Below are 27,611 nucleotides of genomic sequence, written 5' to 3' on the forward strand. Positions count from 1 at the left end.
ACAACACAGGATCAGATCCACGTGTGCACAGGAGGTGAGCTCAGGTAATAGCAGTCAACTTCAGGAGGTTGCCTTCTGGAGTTCCTTTGTCTGCACTGTCTCCCCGGTGTTTTCTGTCTCTGGCCCTCTGGTCAGAAAGCTGAGGCTCTGGTTATCTCACTCTGCCCTGTGCTTGGAGCAGGGTGGCCAAGAGCCGGAGGAAACAGCCCTGCTGTCTGGGTACCACGTCTCCACCAAACAGGACGGAAGCGTCCTCTCCCCAGCTTTACGGGCTCTGGGTTCTGATTACCCGTGGCAGCGCGTGGGGGCTGGAAAGGAGGCAGCGGAGGGAAGAGCGAGAGATCTCACCCTCTCTCTCTCTCCAGGCGTCAGGGTTCCCCGGCGCGGCCCTTGAGACAGAGTGGAAGGCCCCTCCTAGAGCTTCCTCTGTCCGCAGCCCAGTGCCCTCCCTTGGGTTCCTGACTGGGGAAAACGGGAGGGGGGTGGAGTGTACCACGTGCTGGGGGCGCTTTGAGGTTCTGTCTTCTTCGCCCCTCCAGCTGCTGGCTGCTGCTCAGCGTCCCGTGCAGCTGCTCCTGTGCGGGTCCTGGTCCTGAGAACTGTGTCAGTGGGGGCACGGCTGACGCGTGCTTAGTACTCCCATCTTCCCAGGAGTCAGAACTCCTGTTATCCTTTAGATGTGTAAATACTAGGAAAAAAAGCGTTTATTGTGCTTATCCATGTAGTTACCGTTTCTGCTGTTCTTAATTTCTTTGTTTAGATTTATGTATCCATGGTATCACCTTCCTTCTTTTAACATTGCTTGCAATGCAGGTGATAGATTCTTTCAACTTTTGTATATTGAAGAGTATTTTTACTTAATTTTATACCTTATTTTTAAATTAATATAGATTTAATTATATTATTTTATAAGGTTTAAATTTTCTCAAATTTAAAAATTGTGTACCTTAACTTTTAAAAGATGTCTTCTCTGGGTATAGAGTTCTAGGTTGGCAGTGTCATTTTTGAGTGCTTTAACGATGTTGCTCTGTCGTCCTTTTAATCGCGTTGTTCCCGACAAGAAATCAGATTTACCTTTGTTCCTCTCTCCATAACATGCTGTTGTTCTCTGACTGCTTTTAAGACTTGTGTCTATCACTGGTTTTGAGCAGTTTGACTGTGAAGTGCCTTACCACAGTTTTCTTCATGTTTCTTTTCCTTGGGGTTCACTGAGCATCTTGGGTCTGTGGTTTATCATTTTCATCAGATTGGAAACATCTTTTCCAATATTTCTTCAGGTATTTTCCTGTGCTGCCTCCCGGTCCTCTGGGGGCTGCAGCCTCACGTGTATCAAGTCGTCCCATAGTTCACTGATGTGCTTTTCATTGTTTAAGATTCTGTTGTTTCCTGTGCCTTTCGTTCTGGATAGTTTCAAATTCACTTACTTTTTTCTGCATTGCCTAATCTAGTATTAATCCCATCCAATGTATTTTTCATCTCAGATATTGTGGGTTTCATCTCTAGAAGTTCGATTTGGGTTTAAGTGTCTGCCATGTCTGTACTAAACGTTTTGATCATATGGAATACAGTTATAAAAACTTTATTAGTGTGCTTGTGTGAGAATACTAATGTCTGTCTCCATTCTGAGTCCATTTTCATTGGTTAATTTTTCTCCTTATTGTGGGTCACATTCTTCTGCTTCTTTGCATGATTGGCAATTTTTGATTGGATGCCAGACATTGTGAATTTTACCTTGATGGGTGCCAGGTTTTTTTGTGTTTCTGTAATTATTCTGGAGCTTTGTTCTGGAATGCAGTTAAGTTAGTTGGGCTCAGTTTGATTCGTTTATGTCTGTTTTTAAGATTTGTTAGGTGAGATCAGGGCCACATTTAACTCGAGTGCAAATTCTTCCTAGCACAGAGGGAAAGCCCTCTGAGTGTCCAGTCACCACGAATTATGATATTTTCCAGTCTGGCTGCTGGGAACAAGCAGCGTTTCACGTCCTGTATTCCCTGTAGTCTCTCGGGTGGTTCTTTTCCTACCTGAGGTCGTTTCTTCACACATTGCTCCCTTCAGTGCTCTGCTGAATACTCAAGGCTACCTTCTGGAAGTCTCTGGACTTCTTTTTCTTCTGCCTTAGTCTCCCAAGGGTCAGTCCCAGCTCTGTCGCCAGAACTCAGGGAGTCTGCTGGGCTCTGCCTGGGTCCCCCCCCTGAGCTGCAGCTGGAAACTCCCAAGGCAGCAGGAGGGGCCGTCATAGGAGTTGTCTTGTTTGTTTCTCTTCTCCCAGGATCCATGTTCTTACCTCTTCTTATCTTACTTCTTGTCCAGTGTCTTGAGACTGATGTTTTATATATTTTGTCCAGTTGTTTTGGTTATCCAGGCAGTAGCATAACTCTGGTCACCCTGTTCTATCTTACTGGGAGTGGACGTACTTGAGACCAGTTTTTAGAGGCTGTTGCACTCATCTAGACAAAAACTGAAGACCTTAACTGAGAGATAATAAAAGCGGACATATGTAAGAGACTCTCGAGGACAGACTTGTAAGGGCTTCAAGGGAAACTCTTCTACAGGTTTGTCAGGGCAAGAACTTTGATAAGCAGATGAGGAAGCATCAGAGTTAGGAAAACTGAGAGTGTGGTATAGATTTACAAGAAAAAGAGACAGCAGCAAGACAAGGGCTAGAATATCTGCACTGAGTTTGTCGGTAGAGGCATGGTGACCTTGATGAAAGCAGCGTTGCTACAGGGCTAGGGGCAGAAACAGAATCCAGGGATTAAGGAGCGCATGGCAACTGAGGAAGGAGCCTCTTCCAGAAGCTAAGCTGTGAGGAGAAGAGAGATGAGGGTGGTGCCGGGTGGTGGAACCTTAAGGAAAAGAGCCTTGAGGATAAAAGTGCATCCCCGCACCCATTTTAGTACCTGCCTGACCTTGGTCACAGTGCACGTTGGAACCCAGCGTCCCTTCCGGTGCCTGCGCCGGTGCCCCGTGGCCCCCCTGCCTCTCGCTCTGTCCCTTCTGCCTTTGTGAGGCTCCCTTCCCGCCGCTGGCACCCAGCTGCTCTTTGTACTTCACAGCCCTCCTCCCCTCTCCTCTTTCCCAAGCCCTTTGCATGGCGGCCTCCGTTACTTCATTCGGACCCATTTCTGAAGCCCTCCTTGTAGCAGAGCTCTTCACAGTATTGTCTGTGTACAGCTGGTGCTGGCTCCACACTTTTCCCCCGCCCCCTTCACCCCTTTTCCCACCCACCTCCTTTAGATTGCTTTAGCACCTTTATCCAACACCGTGTGGCTGTAAGTTATGGGTTGGTTCCGGGTTCTTTACCCTTCTTAACTATCCTTTTAAAAATTGTTCCTTTTTGGTAATCATTTTCCCTGAACAAAACTGAAATCACCTGCTAATCTGCAGATATTTACTTTCATGGACTAGTACACAAAAATTTGTATCAACATGTATTTGGTCACCTTTGAAAGTTTATATGACTTACACTCTATAATAATATCCTGTCTGTTACTGCTAGGTGCCTATATGCTTCATGTATTATTATCAAATGTTCTAAAGACTCAAACTTCAGTAGGTCCTCTTCTGGCTTTTGCTTTGCTAAATTTTAGTAAAAAGATTTACCCCAAACAATTATTGTCAAAAAGAAAGTGTCAGTGGCCTACATACGCTAAATAAGGTAAAACAAATTTTCTTAGAAATACTTTTCTCTACTTTTAATCCATATGCACGTTTATTTTAGGATTTTTTTTTCTATTCTCTTCAGTGAAATTTATAGAAGCAAAATATTAATTTATATTTTATCTATTTATGTACTACCCCAAGTTATTCTTAATTATCTTAGGTTTAAAAAATTTTTTTTTCTCAAATAAAAACTTTACAGAAACATTTACGTTTTTTTCCATTTTTATATTCCCTAAAACTAGAGTTTAATTCATAAGTGTTTTAAAAGGCAACTTTAGATATATTTATTAGTAGTAGTATTAGTTGCTTTTGTTTTTTTTTTCTATCATTTATTATTCATTCCCTGAAAGTCCTTTTTTTGGGTTTTGTTTTGTTTTTTTATGTTGATGACTATTTATTATTTTTTTAATTTAATTTTTATTTTATATTGGAATATAGTTGATTTACAGTGTTCTGTTAGTTTCAGGTGTACAGCAAAGTGAATCAGTTGTACATATGCTTATATCCACTTTTTTTAAGATTCTTTTCCTATATGGGTCTTTACAGAGTATTGAGTAGAGTTCCCTGTGCTGTACAGTAGGCCCTTGTTGTTTACCTATTTTATGTATAGTAGTGTGTTTATGTTACTCCCAAGCTACTAATATATCCCTCCCCCCCACCTTTCCCTTTTGGTAACCATAAGTTTGTTTTTGAAGTCTGTAAGTCTGTTTCTGTTTTGTAAATAAGTTCATTTGTACCATTGTTTTAGGTTCCACATGTAAGTGATATCATGTGATATTTGTCTTTCTCTGTCTGACTTCACTTAGTTCGATAATCTCTAGGTCCATTTTTAAGCACCATCGTTATATTCTCTATGTGATGTAACCTTTTTTTCCTGTGAAGCACTCAGTTGGATAGAAGATCTTAAATCTGCCTTAAGATATTTTTTTTTTATCTTTTTCTTCTAGAACGTACAGTGGGAGAGGTTATTAAATTAGATCCTGGCGGATCTCCAAGAAAAGTCTGGGGGAAAAGTCCTATAGATTCTGTTCTAAAGGTACTTGGAGAAGCTGAACTACAACTTCAGACAGAACTATTGGAAAATACAACTATTAGAAGTGGTAAGCAGAGAAACTAGTTGTTTTTCTATACTAGAAATAATATTAAAAATGGAATTGTATTTTTAAAGATGTGTCTATTTTAAATGAATTGTTTGTAATAGACTACCTTTGGTTATAATAATTTTCTAGTTAGCTGGAGAATGGTTGCATTTTCTGGGGAGTTGTCTCAAATGGTAGTCTTGAGTTTTGATCTGAAGTAACCTGGGTGGGATCTAAAAATAAAGGAAGAGGAAATGTATATGGGAGAGGGGGAGCCGGAAAAATAGAGCAGTCAGAATGCTGTTTGACACGAAGAAAGATGGAGTAGCAGTGCGTTGAGATGAGTGGTGTATGTTTAATGGGGATTCAGGAGTCGAGTGGACTGAAGGACTAAAAGATATTGTCGTAGGTACGGCAGGCGTTATGCTAGGCCTGGGGGGATGAGTTGCTGTGAGGCAAGAGGAACACGCTTGTGGTCCATGAGTGTGGTGGGTCTCAGTGTTACAGCTACGCAGAGGAGAGTGCTCCTGTTATCAAACAAGTGTTTTAGGAGTTAACAGCTTATTCAAACCAAGAGGGAGTCGAAGGTGGAAGTTGTGTCAAGGCTTGAATGTGTGTGTATTTCACTTCTCTGTGGGTTTATGCTCACTCCCACCCTCACTTTCTTTTTATCTGCCTCTCCTTAAAGCTTGGAGTGAAACTTATATCCAAAACTGACAGAAGAATAACCTGGGAGGTGAAGCTACTCACATTGTGTAGAGAGGAATTAGCCAGATGCTGACAATTAGCTATGGAAATGAACCTACATACTTATTACAGAAGTAGCAGAAGTAGGTTGTTCTTTCCTTATTAAGAGTGAGCCTCCCAGCCAATAATCATTATAGCATTTCTTTAATATTAAAGGGAAAAAAACCAATTTGAACAAAGTATATAAAATCATTTGTTTGAAAAAAGGGCAAGTACATGAGTGTGTATATTTGTAATCAGTTTGTTCACACTCTTGGGTCTGGAAGTTGTGCTGTTGATGCCAAATAACAATCACAACCAAAAATACAATAGTAGTAACAAATTCCTACACCTCAGTCTGAGCCTGTTCTCAAATGCTCCAGGCGTTATTTAGAAAGAAGTACCTCCAGGCTAAAACATTTCAAAAATAATAAAAATTTCAGATTATTTGGTAGTCTAAAAGTCCTAAATATGTTCAGTCCCATTAGAACTATTACATTTAAGTTCAGATTCCTCTTATGTAAAATTTTTATTGCTTAAATAAATGTAATAATGGTCTATGGTAAGAGTTAGGCAGTGTGAAAGCAAGACTTTCCTTCTCCATATAAATAGTCCATCTACATAGAATTGGAACTGAGTTTTTTTTTATGATTTGTCTTTTTAAAAAATCATATTTACCAACTATTGAATACTTATTACCTGTGCATACTATTATGTGTTTGGTGGTAAAGCTACAAAGCGTAAAAGATGGTCGTTGCTCTCAGAAGGCAGACACAAATCATAACAAATAAAGGGTAATGTTTCATGAAAAGGGCAAGAATAGAAGTACCCACAAAATTAAGAGGTAGTGCAGAGATGTTTATGTAATTGACTTTATCTGTGAGAGTGGAAGGCTTCCAGGCGCTGTCATCTGCCGTCTTTAAAATTTTTCTTCTAACTACATTTACTTACAAGAACATGCTCTGTGCTGAAATTTTAAGACAGAGAAGTTGCACTTGTTAGCATCACGGAGATCACATGTGGCAGAGTGTGTGTCAGAGGTGTCGCCTATGAGACGGTGTGGGCCCACAGCTGAGGAGGCTCTGGGTTATCAGTACTGTCCTGTGTCATTGATGGTGCTGGGCTTTTTGGGTCAGGGAAAGCCACAGAGAGAGCAGGTGCTTTTGAGCTGGGCCAAAGATACAAAAGAGCCCACTGGGTAGTTAGGGGAGAGGACGAAATTCTAGGCAATTTGCAAAGATGCAAAGGTTTTAACGTGTGTGAGAGCCATCTTCATGTCGTGGAAAGAAAGTTCTTGTTTCATCACTTGCCAGCAACCATGGGGCAAATTCCTCTGACTTTGACTTCCAGGTGCTCGGTGTGTAGAGTGGAAACACTGCCATTCAGGACTGTTTTGTGGATTAAATGACAAACAGGATGGACTTGTGTTGTCTTTAGTCTTCCAATCCTTATGTCAATGTCTCTTTCATCATTTTGATTGTTGAAGCTCTTTTGTGATAGATTCCTTGGGAGGAGCTCATGTGAACAATGCAGCCAAAGATTTTGCATGTTCATAAGTTTGTGTGAAGACTTTCTTCTTGAAGGTAGGTTTGGCTAAATGTAAATCCTTGACTTATATTTCCTTTCCTTGAATGTCTTTACTGGATAACAGTATAGTATTGTGACATAAGGCATAGCTGTCAGGAAGTCTGGTGACAATCTTACTTTCTTTTCCTTTTAAATGACTTGGTCTTTTTGTTTGGATACTCAACGGATATCTTTTTCCTTAAAATCCAACTTCTTAAAATATATTTTGTTGTTGGTTTTTTGTTTTTGTTTTTTTAGTACATGGTTGGTTGGTTTCTTTTCATAGACTTTTGTTTTAGAGTATTTTGGGGTTCACAGCAAAATTCAGCAGCAAGTACAGAGAGTTCCCATATACCCCCTTCTTCCACATATGCAGAGCCTCCCTAACCATCACTCCCCACCAAGAGTGGTGCATGTGTTACACTTGATGAATCGACACCGACACATTATTATCACCCTACTCCATAGTGTACCTTAGGGGTTTAGTCTTGCTGTTGTACTCTCTGTGGAGTTTGACAAATATTTACTGACCTTTATCCGCCGTTTCAGTATCATACAGAATAGTTTCCTGCCCTAAAAAATCCCTGTCTTCTACCTGACTATCCCTTCCTTCTCCCAACCTCCTAGCAACCATTGATCATTATACTGTCTCCATAGTTCTGCCTTTTCCAGAATGTCATATGGTTGGAATCACACAGTGTATAGCCTTTTCAGACTGACTTCTGTCACTTAGCAGTATGCATTTAAGTTTTCTCCATGCCTTTTCCTGGCTTGACAGCTCATTTCTTTTTAGTGCTGAATAATATTCCATTGTATAGATATACCACAGTTTGTCAATAAAGGTTATTTAATAGGTTGTTCACCTATTGAAGAATATCTTGGTTGTTTCCAGGTTTTGGCAATTATGAATAAAACTGCTGTAAACATCTGTGTTCAGGTTTCTGTGTAGACATAAGATTCCAACTCATCCTGAGTATATGCCAGGGAGCCCAATTGTGATTGTATGGAGTAAGAGTATACTTAGTTGTGTAAGAAACCACCAAACTGTCTTCCAAAGTGGCTGTGCCATTTTGCATTCCCACCCATGTGGACTGAGATTTCCTGTTGCTCCACATCGTTCAGCAGCATTTGTTGTTGTCACTGCTGTGGGTTTTAGCCACCATTGTAGGTGTACAGTGGTGTTACCTTGTTTTAGTTTGCAGTTCCCTTATGGCATACGATGTGGAACATTTTTTCATAGGCTTCATTGCCTTTTGTGTCTTCTTTGGTAAGGTGTCTGTTCAGATCTTTGGTGCATTTTTTAATTCGGTTTGTTTTTGTTTGGGTTTGATTTTTTAAATTCTTTTTGGTAACTAAGGTGATGGATTTTTTTTAATATAAATTTATTTATGTACTTATTTATTTTTGGCTCTGTTGGGTCTTTGTTGCTGCATGCAGGCTTTCTCTTGTTGTGGCGAGTGGGGGCTACCCTTCATTGTGGTGGGTGGGCTTCTCATTGCAGTGGCTTCTCTTGTTGCAGAGCTTGGGCTCTAGGCATGTGGGCTTCAGTAGTTGTGGCTCACAGGCTCTAGAGCACAGGCTCAGCAGTTGTGGCGCACGGGCTTAGTTGCTCCGTGGCATGTGGGATCCTCCTGGACCAGGGCTCAAACCTATGTCCCCTGCACTGGCAGGTGGATTCCCAACCACTGCACCACCAGGGAAGTCCTGGGTTGTTTTCTTATTTTTGTTCTGAGAGTTTTTTATGTATTTTGATTAACAGTCCTTTGTTATTATTTCATTTGTAAATACATTCTCCCAGTCTGTGGCTTGTCTTCTCATTCTTCTGACAATGTCTTTCACAGCAAAAGTTTTTTAAGATAAATGAAATTAGCTTATTAAATGTCTTTCATGGATTATGCCTTTGGTGTTGTATCTAAAAAGTCATTGCCAAACCCAAGGTCACCTGGATTTTCTCCTCTGTTATCTTCTAGGAGTTTTATAGTTTTGAGTTTTACATTTAGGTCTGTAATCAATTGTGAGTTAATATTTGTGAAAAGTGTAAAGTTGTTTATTTGCCTGTGGATGTCCAGCTGTTTCAGCACCGTTTGTTGCTAAGAAGACTGTCCTTTCTCCTTTGAAGTGCCTTTGCTCCTTTGTTAAATGTTAGTTGACTGTACTTCTGGGCTCTCTGCTTGTTCCATTGATTTGTTTGCTGTTCTTTCATTAGTATCACACTATCTTGATTACTGTAGCTTTTAGTAGGTCTTGAAGTTGGGAAGTGTTACTTCTCCAGCTTTGTTTTTCTCCTTCAATGCTGTGTTGACTAATCTGGATTTTTGCATCTTTATGTAAACTTCAGAATCAGTTTGTCGATATCCACATAATAACTTGCTGGGATTTTAATTGGAATTGCATTGAATCCATGTATCAAGTCAGGAAGAACTGGCATCTTGACAGTATTGAGTCTTCCTATCCATGAACATGGAATATGTCTTCATTTGCTTAGTTATTCTTTGATCTTTTTCATTAGAGTTTTGTAGTTTTCTTCATCATGGTATGTTTTTTAATATGTAGTTTCCAGTCTTTTTTAGGAAAGTATTCTTGAATTATAGTTTTTTGAGTTCTTTATTCTGTTCCTTAAGTCTACTTCAGGGACTTCTAGGTATATTTTGGATTTTTTTTTTTTTTTTTTTTGCGGTACGCGGGCCTCTCACTGTTGTGGCCTCTCCCGTTGCAGAGCACAGGCTCCGGACGCGCAGGCTCAGCGGCCATGGCTCACGGGCCCAGCCGCTCCGCGGCTCGTGGGATCTTCCCGGACCAGGGCACAAACTCGTGTCCCCTGCATCGGCAGGCGGACTCTCAACCACTGTGCCACCAGGGAAGCTCCTCTTGAATCCTTTTTGTCAATTATTTTCTTTAATTAAAATTTTTTTCTCCTATTTACCTTACATATCTCTTAAGAAATTGTGTGTTTTGCTTATATGATCTTGTGTTTTTTCTAGAATCTTTATTTTTCAGGTTTTTTTCCTTCTTTTCTAATCTTTCCTGAGCTCTATCAACTGCCTCATTTCAGATTCTTTTCTCACTGTAATTGTATTATATTGCAATTTATATTTTTTTGTTGTTCTCTTATATCTTCTACCATGTTCCTCGTTTTTCTAGTTGATTTTTGAGTAGTAGGTTATAATTTTAATTTGTTTCATGGATTTTTATTATCTCTGGCCCACAGAGGACACTTGGCATTGTCTGGAGACTTTTTGGTTGTCACTGATAAGGTTACTACAGGTATCTAGAGGCCACACAGAGTGCATATTGTAACAGGTGTTCGCCCAAAACAAAGAATTATCTGACCCAATAGTGCCAAAGTTGGGAAACACATCTATGAGGACATTATTCTACTTCTTCCTTTTTTAAAAAAAAAATAATTAATTAATTTGGTTGCACGGGCTCTTAGTTGCGGCAGGCCGGCTCCTTAGTTGTAGCTCCAGGGCTCCTTAGTTGCGGCATGCGAACTCTTAGTTGCGGCATGCATGTGGGATCTAGTTCCCTGACCAGGGATCGAACCCTGGTCCCCTGCATTGGGAGCACAGAGCCTTATCCACTGTGCCACCAGAGAAGTCCTCCTATTCTACTTCTTACTCTTTTTTTTTTCTGACAGTAACTTTGTATAGAATTTAACAGTGATCCTTTTATGTTACTTATTTTCATGTGAAATTAGATTTGCTAAAATTTTAGGAAGGAAGAGTGGGTAAAAGTAGCCTTTCTAACTTCATAACTTGAGCTTCCTCTTCTGTTATTTTTATGACATGTTTAAAAACCATGGCCTCGTAGAGTCTGAACTCTTCTGTCTTTGCTCCTTTCCCCCTCTTTTCTCTGTCCTTTGTTTCTGCACAGATCAATTTGAATTTTCTTTCCAGCGATTTCTCCTCAATGTGGGGCTTTGATCTCGAAGGGAGCTTCAGGTGGTTAGTTTCGAGAATTCTTAGGAGCAGACTGCCCCACACTTTTTGACTTCCCCATTGGTCCTTCCTTTTAAATGAAAATTGGAATGTGTAAAAACACTTCCTGTTTTGGCTACTCTCCTTAAATTGGCCCATTGTGCTTGCCTGTGAATACTTGCTGGCTTTTGGGGGTTCTCCTGATCTGGGGTCTATCGGGTGCCCCATTGTTTCCCTCTGCTTTCATTTGCACAGATGCTATTGCCACCTGAGTCTGGAGCTGACTGTGATTTGTCCCTGTTCACATGTGTTTTGGGGGTTGTGAGGTCACCTAGATTTGCTTTAGATGTTATTTGTGGGTGTTTGCTTCTCTTGGTTTTGTCTGTTTTGTGGAGGGGTTCAGGGAAATTTAAAAAAAAAACAAAACAAAAAAAACTATGTTCTTTGCTATCTTGCCAGAATTTCTCTATTTGGCTTTAAATATATATATATATATATATATATATATATATATATTTTTTTTACATCTTTATTGGAGTATAATTGCTTTACAATGGTGTGCTAGTTTCTGCTTTGTAACAAAGTGAATCAGTTATACATATACATATGTTCCCATATCTCTTTGGCTTTAAATATTTAAGCCATGGAGGATGTTCTCTAAAACTTTTTGTTGAATTTGACTATTCTTCCCTTCTTAACATGTAACACCTATACTCTCTACCCAAGAAAATAATTCATGAGGGAAGTTTGCCTATAATTTTCCTTTTTTGTAAAGTGCTTATAGTGGTTTGGAATTAAGGTTTTCCTGACTTATGAAACAAGGTGGGAAATGTCGACTGAAAAAAAAAAAAAAAAAAAAACGAAAAGTTGAGAATTATGTTTTATTTGGTGAACCAAACTGAGGACTTAAACCCAGGACACAGCATCTCAGACAGCTCCGAGGGGCTGCTCCAAAGAGGTAATGGAGGAACTAGGATATATAGGGGGTTTTGCAACAAACACCAGGTAGTCAGAACTTCAAAAGATTGCTGTTAATTCAAGAAAACCAGACATCTCAAGTTAAGGAATTAATAAGCACTCTTCTATGTATGGGAGGATGCAAGAGTCTGGGCTCACTGAAATAATTATTTTTGATATTTTCCTTTAGATATGCACCTCAGCTGTGTGGGGCCAGAATCCTGTGTTTTCTCATGCTGAGTCCCCTCAGGGTGCACCATTGGGGAGGGGGGCGGAGGGGGATGGGGAGTGGCTGCAGCAGTGACTTTTTGATGGGGGGAGTATCCTGTTTCTATCCTGAGTCTCCTCAGGGCTCACCTTTGGGGCAGCTGTAATGTGATGGCTACTTTGTTTATGGATATGGCAGGCAGCATTTATTATTGACAGAAACATTCCCATTTTGACTATATTCTGGAAAACTTTGTGAAAGATTAGTATTATTTTTTCCTTAAGTATTTGGAAGAATTCACCTGTGAAGCCATCTGGACTTGGTGTTTTCTCTGTGGGAAGATTTAAATCATAAACTTAATTTATGTTGTGATTTCTTTTGTGTCGGTGGACCATTTGCAAGTGTTTTGCATTTAATTTCCTAACATTTGGGGGTTTTTCTAGTCATCTTTCTGTTGTTGCTTTGTAGCCTGTGTTGTGGTTACAGAACATCATAGTATACATGATTTCAGTCCTTTGAAATGTTTGGTACTTGCTTTCTTGCCCAACTTATGGTCTATTTTGTAAATGTTTCATATGCATTTGCAAGGAATATGTATTTCACAGTTACTGTATTTATGTATGTATTGGGTTGGCCAAAAATTGCCTTTGGTTTTTACATAAAAATGAAAGACACATTTTTCATTTTCGCCAAGAGTTTTATTGAACAACCTATTGACCCTTTTGTTCCATTACCTTCTGCCGTTTTTCAGGCAACTTCATAATTCCATGTTCCCAAAACTTTTTATCTTTTTGAGCAAAGAACTGTTCCAGGTGCCTTTTACAGTTTTCCAGGGAATTGAAATTTTTTTCATTATGAGAATTCTGTAAAGACCGAAATAAATGTAAATCCGAAGGTGCAGTGCCTGGTGAATATGGTGGATGAATGAGAACTTCCCAGCCAAGCTGTACAGTTTTTGCCTGGTCATCAAAGAAACATGCGGTCTTGCATTATCCTGATGGAAGATTGTGCGTTTTCTGTTGATGAATTCTGGGCGCTTTTTGTTGAGTGCTGCTTTCAGTTGGTCTAATTGGGAGCAGTACTTGTTGGAATTATTCATTTGGTTTTCTGGAAGGATCTCATAATAGAGGACTCCCTTCCAATCCCACCGTATACACAACATCACCTTCTTTGGATGAAGACCAGCCTTTGGTGTGGTTGGTGGTGGTTCATTTCACTTGCCCCGCGATCTCTTCTGTTCCACATTATTGTATAGTATCCACTTGTCATTGCCCGTCACAATTTGTTTTAAAAACGGAACATTTTCATTACGTTTAAGAAGAGAATCACATGCGGAAGTATAGTCAAGAAGGCTTTTTTTAGCTTAACTTACTTACATGGAACCCAAACATCAAAGCAGTTCACGTAACCAAGCTGGTGCAAATGATTTTCAGTGCTTGATTTGTATATTTTGAGTATGTCTGCTATCTCCCACATGGTATAACGTTAATTGTTCTCAGTTAATGTCTGGATTTGATCGCTGTCAACTTCAACTGGGCTACCCGACCGTGGAGCATCGTCCAGCGAGAAATCTCCAGGACGAAACTTCTCAAACCACTTTTGACACATTCGATCAGTCACAGCACCTTCTCCATACACTGCACAAATCTTTTTTTGCATTTCAGTTGAGTTTTTACCTTTCTTGAAATAATAAAGCCTAACATGCCGAAAATGTTGCTTTTTTTCCTTCCATCTTCAATATTAAAATTGCTACACAAAAATTCACCAATTTGTTAAGTCTATTTTTATTTTTTATTTTATTTATTTATTTTTTTGCTTGAGTAATGCTTGTGGAGTTAAATTTTTTTAACATCTTTATTGGAGTATAATTGCTTTACAATGTTGTGTTAGTTTCTGCTGTATAACAAAGTAAATCAGCTATATGTATACATATATCCCCATATCCCCTCCCTCATGAGCCTCCCTCCCATCCTCCCTATCCCACCCCTCTAGGTGGACACAAAGCACTGAGCTGATCTCCCTGTGCTATGCAGCTGCTTCCCACTAGCTATCTATTTTACATTTGGTAGTGTATATATGTCCATGACACTCTCTCACTTCGTCCCAGCTTACCCTTCCCCCTCCCCGTGTCCTCAAGTCCACTCTCTACATCTGCGTCTTTATTCCTGTCCTGCCCCTAGGTTCTTTTTTTTTTTTTTTAGATTCCATATATATGTGTTAGCATACGGTATTTGTTTTTCTCTTTCTGACTTATTTTACTCTGTATGACAGACTCTAGGTCCATCCACCTCACTACAAATAAATCAATTTTGTTTCTTTTCATGGCTGAGTAATATTCCATTGTATATATGTGCCACATCTTCTTTAGCCATTCATCTGTCAATGTAGGTCCTTTTTTTTAAAATGCACGCTGATGTGATAGCTGTCACATGCAATCTAACAAAATTGTTTCGAATGAAGTTAAAGACAATTAAGTGCTACTAGAGCCATCTTACGGGAAAAAAATGAACGAACCTTTTGGCCCACCCAATATATTCTGTGTTGTTTAATCATGATGTTTAAATCTCCTGTATTTTTAACTGATTATTTGTCTGCTTGTTGTATCAGGTACTGAGTGAAGAGCATTAATATCTCCATGTGTATGTGTGGATTTTTTCATTTTCTCCTTTTAAGTCTATCAATTTTTGATATTTATGCTTTGAAGCTAAGTTATTTAGTGCATAGCAACTTAAGTTGTTGCCTTAAAGTATTTAGATCATTGCATTGGTCAGTTTGTGCATCTTCCTGCTGCCCTGACCATTTATTGTTATGACATGTCCATTTTTATCTCTAGTAACATTACTTCCTTTAAAGGCTGCTTTAGGTCCTATTGTAGAGCTACACCAGCAAGCATTCTTTTGGTTAATGTTTCCTTAGTATATCTTTTTCTGTAGCCTTTTCTTTCATTTTCTCTGACTCTTTATGTTTAAATGTGTCTCTTCTCTGAAATCTAGCCCCACAGTCTTTGTCTTTTTTTCAGAGAGTTTAATTTATTTACATATAATGTAATTACTGATTTGCTTTGACTTAGCCTGTGTATATATTTGTCCCTATATGTTTTTTATTTGTCCCATTTGTTCTTTGTTTCTTTCTTTTTTTTTTTTTTTTTGTGGTACGCGGGCCTCTCACTGTTGTGGCCTCTCCCGTTGCGGAGCACAGGCTCCGGACGCGCAGGCTCAGCAGCCATGGCTCACGGGCCCAGCCGCTCCACGGCATGTGGGATCTTCCCGGACTGGAGCATGAACCCGTGTCCCCTGCATCGGCAGGCGGACTCTCAACCACTGCGCCACCAGGGAAGTGCTGTTCTGCTTTTTTACATTTTCTCCTTTTTGCTTCAGTCTGTTTAAATCTGTTGAGCCCTTTAGCATTTCACTGATTCTGTCTTCTGGTCTCTCTAACCTGTTAAAGAAATCCAGTGGGTTCCTAATATGATACTGTGTTTTTCAGTTCTAGGATGTCCATTTCATGTTTTTTATAGATTACAGTTTTCTGTTGAAAGTATTTATGGATTTGTCCATTTGGCCCATCTCTATTTTCTTGACCATATTAATCACTTATTTTAAGGTCCCTCCTTGAGAAATCTCATAACTGAGTCATCCAGGTCTGTTTCTGTTGTTAGCTAGATCTGTTCTATTTCTGTTGTCTCTTTTTCTTGGTTTTCAGTCATTTTTTCCTGTTTCTTTGTTATAAACCATGCTTTATATCATAGAGCAATGAACTTTTTCTATAAATTGTTAGATTGTAAATATTCTAGGCTTTGTGAGCCCATATATGCATATTCTTCTTTTAAAAATTTTCTACAGCCCTTAAAAATGTAAAAGTTTTTCGTAACTTGTAGGCTATACAAAACCACAGCTCAGGTTAGAATTTTTGTACCTGAGTTTTACAGTATTTGATTGGATGCCAGACATTGTGGAGGAAAAATTTAATAGCCTCTGGGTAATGTTATCTTTCTTCAAAGAAGATTAAGTTTTCTTCTTAAAACTAAATAATGCCAGCAGATTACCTTGATACTGTTGAAGTTAGTTGTGGCCTGTTTGTTTCCAGGTGGTAGCTCTTGTTCCTACGCCTTGATCTGCCTGAGACCTCCTCTCAGTGCTGATGGTGTTTGTTCACCATGCCCTCCGCATTCCTGGGACCCGATCTCTACTCTCCCTCCCAGCACCATCCAGATGCTCATCTTTGCCCAGCACGTCACCCTCCTGGCTGCTGATTTGTGCTGGTTTTCCCAGAGTGTTGCTTGTGAATGAATGCATAGTTTAGGAGTTAACCGAAAATAGAGGGGATTTTTTTGTTGTGCTGAGGGGAACTTTTTGGTGATTTTTTTCTTTGCATTCTGGGTCACTTTGTAGCCGCAGCCTTATTATCCCAGTAAGAGTTGCCTTCTGCCTGTGCTGGATTTAGGAAGTGCCCGCAGGGAAGCGGGGATGGAGTGGAGCTCATCCTAGTGTTTGCTGCTGTCAGTCGCGGCCCAGTGCGCCCTGCCTGCATCACTTACTCGCCAGTGCTTCCAAATAGTTTTTTCAATATTTTTCGTTGTTGTTCATCATTTATATTTATTTTCAGTGAGCAATTAATCCAATATGAGTTACATTGTCATGGCCAGGAAAACAAGTCCCTACATTTTTTTAAACTAACTTTTTTTCCCTTGACTATAATAGTATATTTTCATTGTAAAACATGAGAAAATACCAAAAACTGTGCTGTAGAAAATTGAAATTACCTAGAACCTTGCTACCTAGAGATTATGTTCCTGTTAATCACATAAATTTTGTTTTTATTTAAAAATCTAGTTCTCTTGTTATAAAAGTAATCTGTACACATAATTAAAAATGCCAAGTAGCTCTGGAAGTCTTTTACGAAAAACTGTAGTTCTTAGACCTCACTCATCACCTTATTTTCTGCTTCCCAAAGTCAGCCACTTACAGTTCTTTTAACTATTTGTTTTCTTATTTATCAACATAATTATAAATCATATACCTATACTATTACTTCTTGATTTTTAAAAGTGTTTATTATTATTTTAGTTTTAGACATTATCTGTGGACTTCCTACTTTGGAAGATAAGAATTTAGCTGCCTTTCCTCCATCTGTTTTTTTTCCCCTGATCTCACCATATACAACTGTACTTCCTATCCCCAGATCCTCCAAATATACTTGTAATTTTGGTGAAATCATTGTACAGTGTTGGTATTACCTTGACCATGTATATTCTAATCAAAGCTGTGGTAATTGTACCATGACTACTTTTCTTTCTTGCACAATATTTTGTTTTCCCTTTAGTGAATAATTGCTTTGTTTTTCACAAACTTATTTCTAGTTTGTTGCCAGACTCTTCCCTAGATATGTTTATCTCTTCTCAGATCGTCCATATACATTAGGTATTATATGGGTCTAATCTTCGAACCATTTCTTTGGAATCCCCTCTGACCTGCTCCAAACCAGACGAGTTTTTCCTTTGACCTGCTGGAAGGATGTCATCCTGGCCTCTCCCCTAACCTGATGTTAGATCTCTTATTGTCTGGAGTCCATGGCTTCTTTTTTTCTTGATATATTCCCCCATTTTACTGGCATCTATGGGACAAGGTGTGTGTGTGTGTGTGTGTGTGTGTGTGTGTGTGTGTGTGTGTGGTGTGTGTGTGTCAGAAATCGCTGCTGTCCTGCGGTGTCCAATCTTCCCTCCTTCCTTTTTAGTACTGGCGTCTCCCCATGCCCCCACGCCCACTTTGGATTTGGGTTGGCGCATGGCTGCCTAGGCAGAGACATCATTTCCCAGCTTCCTTTTGCAGCTGGGTGTGGCCGTGGGAATAGGTTGTATCCAGAGTAAAATAGCCGTTCATATGGCTTTTAATTCTTTTTCCAGCTTTACTGAGTTATGATTGACAAATTTTAAAAATTATATATATTTAAGGTTTACAAAATGGTGTTTTGTCATAAGTATACCTCGTGTAATGATCACCACGATCAAACCAATGAACATGCCCATCACCTCACATAGTTAGCATTTTGTGTGTGTGATGCGAACACTTAAGATTTACTTTCTTACCAAATTTCAAGTGTACTATACATTATTGGCAACGGTAATTAACCATGCTGTGTATTCGATCTCTAGAAGTTTATGCATCTTATGACTGAAGGTTTGTACCCTTTGCTAACATCTCTGCATTTTTCCCACCTCCCAGCCCCCGGCAACCACCATTCTACTGTCTGTTTCTGAGTTTGACTTTTTTAGATTCCAGTCATAAGTAACATCATGCAGTGTTTGTCTTTTTGTGTCTGACTTATTTCACTTAGAATAGTATCTTCCAAGGATTTCCTTCATGCTTAAGGCTGAGTAATATTCCACTGTGTGTATATATATATATATATATATCACATTTTCTTTATTCATTCATTGACACTTAGGTTGTTTCCATGTTTTGGCTACTGTGAGTAATGCTGCAGTCAACATAGGAGTACAGATACCTCGTCAAGATACTGATTTAATTTCCTTTGGATAAATACTCAGAAGTGGAATTGCTGGATCATATGGTAGTTCTATTTTGAGTTTTTTGAGGAACCTCAGTACTGTTCCCCATAGTGGCTGCACCAATTTACAGTCCCACTAACAGTGCACAAGGGTTTCCTTTTCTCCACATTCTCATCAGTATTTGTCATCTCTTCTCTTTTTGATAATAGCTGTATTAACAAGAGTGAGATGATCTCTCACTGTGGTTTTGATTTGCATTTCCCTGATTATTAGTGATGTTGAGCCACCTTTTCATATATCTGTTAGCCATTTATATGTCTTCTTTTGAGAAATGTCTATTGAGTTCCTTTGCCGATTTTTAAATTGCTGTCATTAATTAATAATGGCAAAAAATATTTAATTTGTCCATCTTTTTGCTTTTGAGTTGTTTGAGTTACTTAAATATTTTAGGTGTTAATCTGTTATCAGGTATATAATTTGCAAATATTTTCTCCCATTCCGTAGGTTACCTCTTTATTTTGTTGATTTTTCCTTTGCTGTGCACAAGCTTTTACTCATGTAGACCCACTGTTTTGTTTTGTTTTTGTTTGTGCTTTGGTGTCATATCCAAAAATTTCTTACTAAGATGCATATGCTCTTTTTTGAAGTGCCTATTCAAGTGTCTTGCCTATTTTTCCATTATGTTGGTTTCCCTTTGGTTTTTAGGAGTTCTTTGTATATTCTGGATAGAAGCCTTTTGTTAGTTACATGTGTTCTAAATATATTTTGTCTTTTAGTGGCTTGTCCTTTTTTTTTTTTTTTTTTTTTTTTTTTTTGCGGTACGCGGGCCTCTCACTGTTGTGGCCTCTCCTGTTGCGGAGCACAGGCTCCGGACGCGCAGGCTCAGCGGCCATGGCTTATGGGCCCAGCTGCTCCGCGGCATGTGGGATCTTCCCGGACCGGGGCACGAACCCGTGTCCCCTGCATCGGCAGGCGGACTCCCAACCACTGCGCCACCAGGGAAGCCCTAGTGGCTTGTCCTTTTAAACTTGTCCTTAAAAATGCAAACTGTAAAGAAAAGGACTGAATAAATTGGACTATAATAAACTGAACAGCTTCTCTTCAAAAAATGCCATTTAGTAGAATGTTGAATAGAAGGGTCATGTTCTTGATTCAAGGGAGTAAATGTATCATGTTAACTCAAGTCTTTTTTGAAAATACCCATTTTCAGATTAAGGAATTCCCTTCTAGTCTTATTTTAAAAAGAGTCATTAAATTTTATCTCACCCTTTTTCTGACTTAATTAAGATGATTGTATGATTTTTCTCCTTGATTATATTAATGTAACAAATAACATTGATTGATTTTCAAATATTAAGCAGGACTTGTCAATATTATCACTTTTTTTTCATTGTTACCAATCTTACAAGTTAAGATTCCATTTGTGATTTTCTGATTGTGAGTGAATTTCATCATGTCACAGTCTTTTGGCCATTTTGCTTTGCTTCTCTGTAAATTGTGTGTATATTCTTTGCCTTTTTTATATTACATTTCCAATTTTTTTTCTTGTGAATTTTTAATCTGGTATAAATAACCTTTATCTAGTATATCATCACAGTTTTTTTCCACCCTCTGCTATTTCACTTATTTTTATGCTATTTTTGGCCATACAGAGTTTGTTTTTTCTTTTTTTAAAAACTTTCATGCAAGTATATCTTTTATTTATATCTTCTGAATTTCCTTTATTGGGTGAAAAATTTGGCAAATCTTTGGATTAGATAGATAGATAACAGGCATGTGTACACATTTGCATGTACGTATATAATCTTTAACCTAGTTGGAATTCTAAAATATTTTCCTTGGTTGTTTTTATTATACTTTTTTTATAGTAGTATTTTTTAAAATAATTAAGTTATTTATTTATTTAATTTTGGCTGTGTTGGGTCTTTGTTGCTGTGCGCAGGCTTTCTCTAGCTGCGGCGAGCACGGGCTACTGTTCATTGCAGTGTTCGGGCTTCTCATTGTGGTGGCTTCTCTTGTTGTGGAGCATGGGCTCTAGGTGCATGGGCTTCAGTAGTTGTAGCACGCGGGCTCAGTAGATGTGGCTCGTGGGCTCCAGAGCGCAGACTCAGTAGTTGTGGCGCACGGACTTAGTTGCTCTGCAGCATGTGGGATCTTCCCGGACCAGGACTCGAACCCACATCCCCTGCGTTGGCAGGTGGACTCTTAACCACTGTGCCACCAGGGAAGTCCCGTCCTTGGTTGTTTTTAGACAATTATTATTTCAAAGGAATTTTAAGTTCACTTTATCTAATTGAGTATTATGATTAGAATTGTATTACATTTGTATATTGATTTTTGGAATTTTTTTTCTTTAAATTTTTGGCTGCACCCCGTGGCATGTGGAATCCCCGACCAGGGATCGAACCCACACCGCCTGCATTGGAAGGCGGAGTCTTAACCACTGGACCACCAGGGAAGTCCCCATGATTTTTGGAATTTTTTTTATTTTAAGAATTTAAGTATGTCTTTCTTTTTGCACCAGTCTTGTTCTGTGTTTTTCAGTAACATTTTGTTTTGTTCGTTTAAGTTCTAAAACCTTTTTTGGTAAATTTATTTTTATACAATGGGTATATTTTTGTCTTTATTATAATATAGATGATGTATTTTTTCCATTTCCCTAGGTTGTTATTCCTCGTTAAAATAAAGCTATTCTTTCTGTTACCCAGCTATGTAAAATTTTATAGCCAGACTCCTTACTGAATTATTTCATTAAATCTATTAAGGTTTTTTTTGACATGGTAAATCTTATAAATGTGCAGATTATCTCATCAGTAATAAGAAATAGGGTTTTTTGTCCAGTATTTATTTGATTATTCCCTTTCCTTCTCACTGCGTTGTTAGACCCTCCAGAGCAATCTTCAGGAATCATAGTGCTGTCTGGCATCCTTGTTCCTGGTTTTAATAGACATTATTTTATAGCAGAACACGTAGACTGAATGAGCAGAGCACAGATGTGACCTCTGCCACTGTCACATTGTCGATGAGGCTTGGTGAAGGGAAGATGTTCCAGAACATGGGCAGCACTGTAGTTAGTTCTGTTCTCATTGACCAGGAAGAAGTAAGAAGTAAAGCAGCTCACAAGCACCTGTACACAACTGTTTTTCCTAAGGAGTTAACTGAACCAGGCAGTGCCTGCTAGCCCAGTGTTATAGAAGGACATGGGCAACACCAAGGCCCCACCTGACTTCAGTGATGATGCATTGAAGTTGGGACCAGGCTGCAAGGCTCTGTGTTTTTCTCCAACTGTTCCAGCCACATGTGTTCAGACACGACAGGCAGAAGATGGAATTGATGTGGAGTTGGGGTTTTGCCGTGAATACCGTGAGTTGAGGATGTATGGAAGAGAATGTTTTTAATGATGGGCTGTAGATGGATTTTAATGGGGACGATGGGGAGAGAAACCATGGTAGGATCACTGCATTTTAGGTCCTGGTGGGGTAACATTCTTTAGAGTTGGGGTAGTAGAGGGAGGTGAGTGGAAACACAGGATGTTGGGAATTAGAAAGTGGGGTATTTAACAGTGAACTTTTTGAGGAGCTATACTGAATGACAGGATCTCCAAGATGTGAGCATTGGAGTGACCAAGGGAGGGAGAAGAAAACATCATGGAGATGTACCGACCAGCCCAGATAGATACAGGAAGGCTTATTGGTGTAGACAGAAGTCCAGCAGATTAGCTAAAACAGAATGGGTGTTAGGGGGGCTCCCAGTAGTGAGCTGGAAAGGAGCTTCTCCAGGGAATGGACGGGACTGCCCTGGGCATCTTCCAGGTAACTGCAGTCATCTTTCTGAGCTGAATCCATCCTCTCCTGGTGTCAGTTTAAAGTATGGGAAGTCTCTGAGCAATTACCAGAAACACACAAAAACAGTTAGTTCATAATTTTAAAAATATCATTTGGACATAAATATATCATTCTGACATTTATATATATATGTAAAAGTTTCATCTAAAGGAAAAGGCAAGTAAGCCACCTTAGAAATGTATGTTAGCCACCTTAGAAATTTATTTTTGTTTATTTGTTTTACCACTTGGTTTTTTTAGCTTTATTGACTATTACCAAGTTTCAGTCTGTTTCAAATAATTACTGCAACTGGGACATTAAAAATACTAGCCAACGTGCCAAAATAATTGTATTCTGAATGTTATGTATAATATTATATATTTTATATTATATAAAGGGTTTTATACATAAAGGTAAGATTTGATTTATGATTGTTGAAAATTCAAAAATATGTTTGAACAAAACATTCCTATGCATACATACACAGTAACTCAACTGGGATAATCAAAACCATACATGAGTGGTTATTAAAAAATAAAATTACATTCATACAACAATGGTAGAAATTGAAATCTTTTTATTAATTTGAGAGTATTATTACAACATCACACACATATGAATGATGTAACCTAATTCCGTATATTTAAGGATCTTTATGCTTGACACTGAAATATGTCTCTATCCCATGGGAAATTTTTGATTTAAAATTTTTTTATTTTAAGGGATTTTTATAATTCATAATCATTAACATCTCTATCCATGGGCATAATGCAGACCCAATCCCAGCAAATAGAAAAGTCATGCGGGTCAACCATATCACATGTGTATTTCACCATAGTTTTAGAAAAATATCCTTTTCAATTGTACAGTTTGGTCATGCTTCATAGTCATGCTTGTCATCAGTGATTACAGATGAGGCACAGAGCTTAGAGGGAAATATATATTGCTGTAGAGAACTAGGTACTAGAGCAGCAGTATCACTGGGTGCTCATGTGGAGAACACCACCCAGACACGCTAAATTAGCTATTAACCTAGGTGTCAGACTTTCAAAAAGGTTAGTGCACTGATGTGTACTAACTTGCTTGTTTTTTGTGTGTTTTTTTTTTTTGCGGTACGCGGGCCTCTCACTGTTGTGGTCTCTCCCGTTGCGGAGCACGGGCTCCGGATGCGCAGGCTTAGCGGCCATGGCTCACGGGCCCAGCCGCTCCGCGGCATGTGGCATCCTCCCGGACCGGGGCATGAACCCGTGTCCCCTGCATCAGCAGGCGGGCTCTCAACCGCTGCGCCACCAGGGAAACCCCTAACTTGCTTTAATGCTGAAATGTCTAAGTCCAGAATACTTGTCAAGTGAGTTTTAGTACTATCTCACTTTTAAATTTAATGAGAGCTGTGATTTTAAGTAAAGGCAAACATTTTTCTAACTGATCTGAAAAGCCTGAAAAACAATGTCTTTATAACAAAAATGCCTTTCCAATTTGAATTGTGTGGCTGTCATGTGCCTTAATCATTTATTAATTTCTAGTACATTACAGAACTTACCCAGTAACTACCTGCTGTAATAACGAACTTTGTTCTAGGTGCTGTTACAGACAAAATTCAAGTCACTTTGAGAATGTAGCATGATTTTTCATCTTTTTGTTGTTTCAGAGATTTCTCCTCAAGGGGAGGAGTGCAAACCCTTAATTACTGGAGAAGAAAAAATAAAATGTATTTCACCTGAAATGAATCCATCAGCTACTGTTGATTCTTCTGTGGAGACAGACAGTCCAAACTTTAGTGAGCCATCTCCACAGACGGCATTGAAACCAGAAGGAAATTTGGATGGTATGTTTTAATGGGGCAAAATGAGATTGATTTGATTTAATAATACTTTAATGTCTTCTTTATAAACAGATCTTCAAAATGTGTATGTGTTTGGGTGATTCATCTCAAATTAAGTTCACTCGTTTTTCTAGTAACTGGTCTTTTTTTTTTTTATCTCCACATAGCAAATCACCCCAAAACCTAGTGTTAAAAGAACAGCCATTTTACTCTGTCTCCTGATTTTGTGTGTTGGGAATTGAGTCAATGCCTGGCTCAGCCATGTGCTTTTCTAATCCATGTGCTCTTGTCTCTGTGATCATCTGGTCTCATGGGTCCGAGAGGGCTTAGCTGGTGTCCTGACAGGTACAGCTCAGAGGCTGGGCCCGGCTCGCCCCTTCCGCTTCATGCGGTCTCCAGGCCTTTCTATGCACTCTTTCCAGCAGGGTGGTCTGACGTCTCACAGGGCTCCCAGATCCCCAGGTGGAAGCCGCTTGTACTTGTAGAAGCCGCTTGTTCTTGTAGAAGCTTTGTCATGGCAGCACCCCACCTTCAGATATGAAATTCTGTGTTACTTATCTAGTGCTACAAAGCAGATTGCTCCCCGAACTTAGTGACTTAAAAGAACTGTTTTATCTCACACTTTTGTGCATAAGGAATTGGGAAAGTTCTCCTCCTCCTTGTGGCATCAGCTGGCATCGCTCAGTGGTGTTGAGCTGTCAGCTGCACCTCCTTGGAGGGTGGGAGATGGTGTCACTCCCACTTGTGGCGTCTCGACAGTGCTTGGCTGGGCCTGTTCCACTGCATCCCACCCCTTAGCTTAGTGTCAAGGCCTTGCCATGTGGTCTTTGCAGGATCGTTAAAGTTCTTTCATTGTGGCTTAGGCTTCCAGATTCCAAGGTGGAAGCTGCCAGTTCTCTTCAAGGCTGGACGTGGAACCGGCTTACAAGACTCCAGCTGTACTCAGCTGGTCCAGGCGATCTCACTGCCAGGGCAAACTCAAGGAGAGGGGCAAAAGAGTCCCTTCTAGATGAGAGGAACGCTGGACACCTTGCTTCATGTGTGGTTGTCTTTAATTCACCATAGTAATTTAATAGTTACGTAAATAGTCTTATTCATTAGAATCATAGTTAACACGTACCTTACGCCTTTTCTTAAAAAGAAACAGAAAAACCCTGTTAGGCATATAATAGAGGCTGTATAGCCTAGTGCAAGAGTTGGCAACTTCTTCTAAGAGAGTCACATAGTAAATGTTTTCGACTTTATGGGCAGTACATTGACGAATCTAGTTTGTAGAATGAGTCCTATTGATAGGGCTTAAGGTGTTAGAGAACAAATACTCATTAAAAAAAATTTTAAGGATCCCCCTCCCCCAATTGCTTACCTCGTATGCATGACCAAAAAATCATTTGAGTGAAAGATAAGAACTTTAAAGATTGGTACAATACCAATCATCTTTCTAAACTGGACAGCTGATTGGAAACTTTTAAAATACAGAAGGAAAGAGTATCTGGATTTGAGGAAAAAAAGCGGTGGTCATGGTGGCTGAAATAAGAACTGGAGAAGAAAAAGAAAAGTTAACAAATGAAGACAGAAACCATTTCTCATTACTATTTACTTCTAGGAGCTATCACCCAGTTGAAAAATGAGCCACTGCCAGAAAACAGAGGTAGTACCCTGGTTGTTAATTGTCTGAGAGTCTAGGAAAATAGATTTAGTGCACTCCAATTATGTTCTCAATATCATTGTAAAAGTCCAGGTAATGGGGTGTTTGGTGTTTTTTTTGTTTGTTTTTTTTGATGATTGAACTTTCCCATCAGTAACTAATCAATAATATCTTCTCCCCTTCCATATTTCTAACCACAGATAGGGTTGTTCTTTAAACTAGTTTTTATACCTTCAAGAAAGCAATTTACATATTACTGAAATTTTAATGAAGAGAAAATTTTTTATAATAATCAAAATACAGTGTACTGTATTTCTTTGGGGTATTTTTATTGCAGTGAAAATGCACAAGGAAAAGTCTGTTATTTCAGAAACAACTAGAGAGTCAACACAGTAAGATTAAAGATCTATAGATAAAATATTAAATTTTTCATTGTAATTACTATTAATACTTTAGCCTAAAACTAGGTATGATAATTTATAGGAGGTTTATTCCATTTTCTCTAAATGGATTTTGCTTTGAGACCTCTTTCTTGTTACGTTTCGCCGTGCAGAGCCTGATGACTTGGAAGCAGAATTTCTACAGGAGCCAAGTAGAGCAGACGGGGACGGTGGCTTGCAATGCCCTGTACTCGACGTGTGGGTTAGTGAGATTAAAGAAGCAAAGGAGGCTGAGTATGTTACCTCTTTCTTACATTTCAAAACCTGGTCCCTTTTTGTAATACCTTTTAAAGAAATAGTGTAATAACCCAATATTATATTAAATCGTATTATAATACCTTATAAAAATAGTTTAATTCGGGAATAGATATTACATTCATGTGGTTCAGAAATCCACAAGTGTATAAAGATAAACAGTGAAAAGTCTCTTCCCCACTTCTATCCCCATCCAGCAAATTCCCACTCTCTCCTCTTTCCAGACATGTTTAATAGTAATGAATATTAAACAGAAGCAGAAGTGAATATACAGTCTCCCTCGCTTTTAAATACAGTTGTTAGTATAATGTACACATTTTTTATTTTAGTCAGGAACCTGGGAATTTTTTCATACTAACACACAGAGAGCTTCCTCTTTTTTTGTTATTTCATGGCTATGTAGTAGTCCATTGTATGAATATACTATAACTCTGATTAGTCTCCTACAGTAGTTGATACTACAAATGATGCTATAGTAGATAACCTAAATAATAAGGGTATTTTGCATGTATATAAGTACAGTCATCCCCCCTTATTTAATAGGGTTTCGCTCTTCATGGTTTCAGTTACCTGCCATCAACCACAGTCTGAAAATACGAAATGGAAAACTCCAGAAATACACATTCATAAGTTTTAAATTGTGTGCTGTTCTGAGTGGTGTGACATATCCTGCTGTCCCCATGTTTCCTGTGCAGGATGTGAACCATCCCTTCATTCAGCCTGTCCACATGTGTGTGCTACCTGCGTGTCAGTCACTTAGTAGCCGTCTAGGTTATTAGATCTGCTGTCCGGGTGTCCCAGTGCTCGTGTTCATGTGACCATTATTTTGCTTAATAACAGCCCGAAAGCACAAGAGTAGTGATGCTAGCAGTTCAGATGTACCAAAGAGAAGCCACAGGATGCTTCCTTTAAGTGAAAGGTGAAAGTTCTCAACCTAACAGAAAGAAAAAAATCGTATACCTGAGGTTGCTAAGGTCTATGTTAAGAATGAAACTTCTATG

General features: G+C 39.0%; 1 protein-coding gene across 7 annotated transcripts in view; it reads left to right on the top strand.

Annotated features, from left to right (window-relative positions):
* NEK1 (NIMA related kinase 1) overlaps positions 1-27,611 on the top strand; it is a 231,468-nt gene that overhangs the window by 169,254 nt on the left and 34,603 nt on the right. For all 7 annotated transcript variants that reach the window (XM_067745387.1, XM_067745386.1, XM_067745396.1 and 4 more), the window contains 3 exons: positions 4,611-4,763; positions 24,097-24,273; positions 26,469-26,589. In XM_067745387.1, the coding sequence (XP_067601488.1) occupies positions 4,611-4,763; positions 24,097-24,273; positions 26,469-26,589 (451 nt within the window). The remainder of the gene's footprint in view (positions 1-4,610; positions 4,764-24,096; positions 24,274-26,468; positions 26,590-27,611) is intronic.

The sequence above is a fragment of the Pseudorca crassidens genome, chromosome 7, assembly GCF_039906515.1.
Source record: "Pseudorca crassidens isolate mPseCra1 chromosome 7, mPseCra1.hap1, whole genome shotgun sequence".
NCBI classification, from domain to species: Eukaryota; Metazoa; Chordata; class Mammalia; order Artiodactyla; family Delphinidae; genus Pseudorca; species Pseudorca crassidens.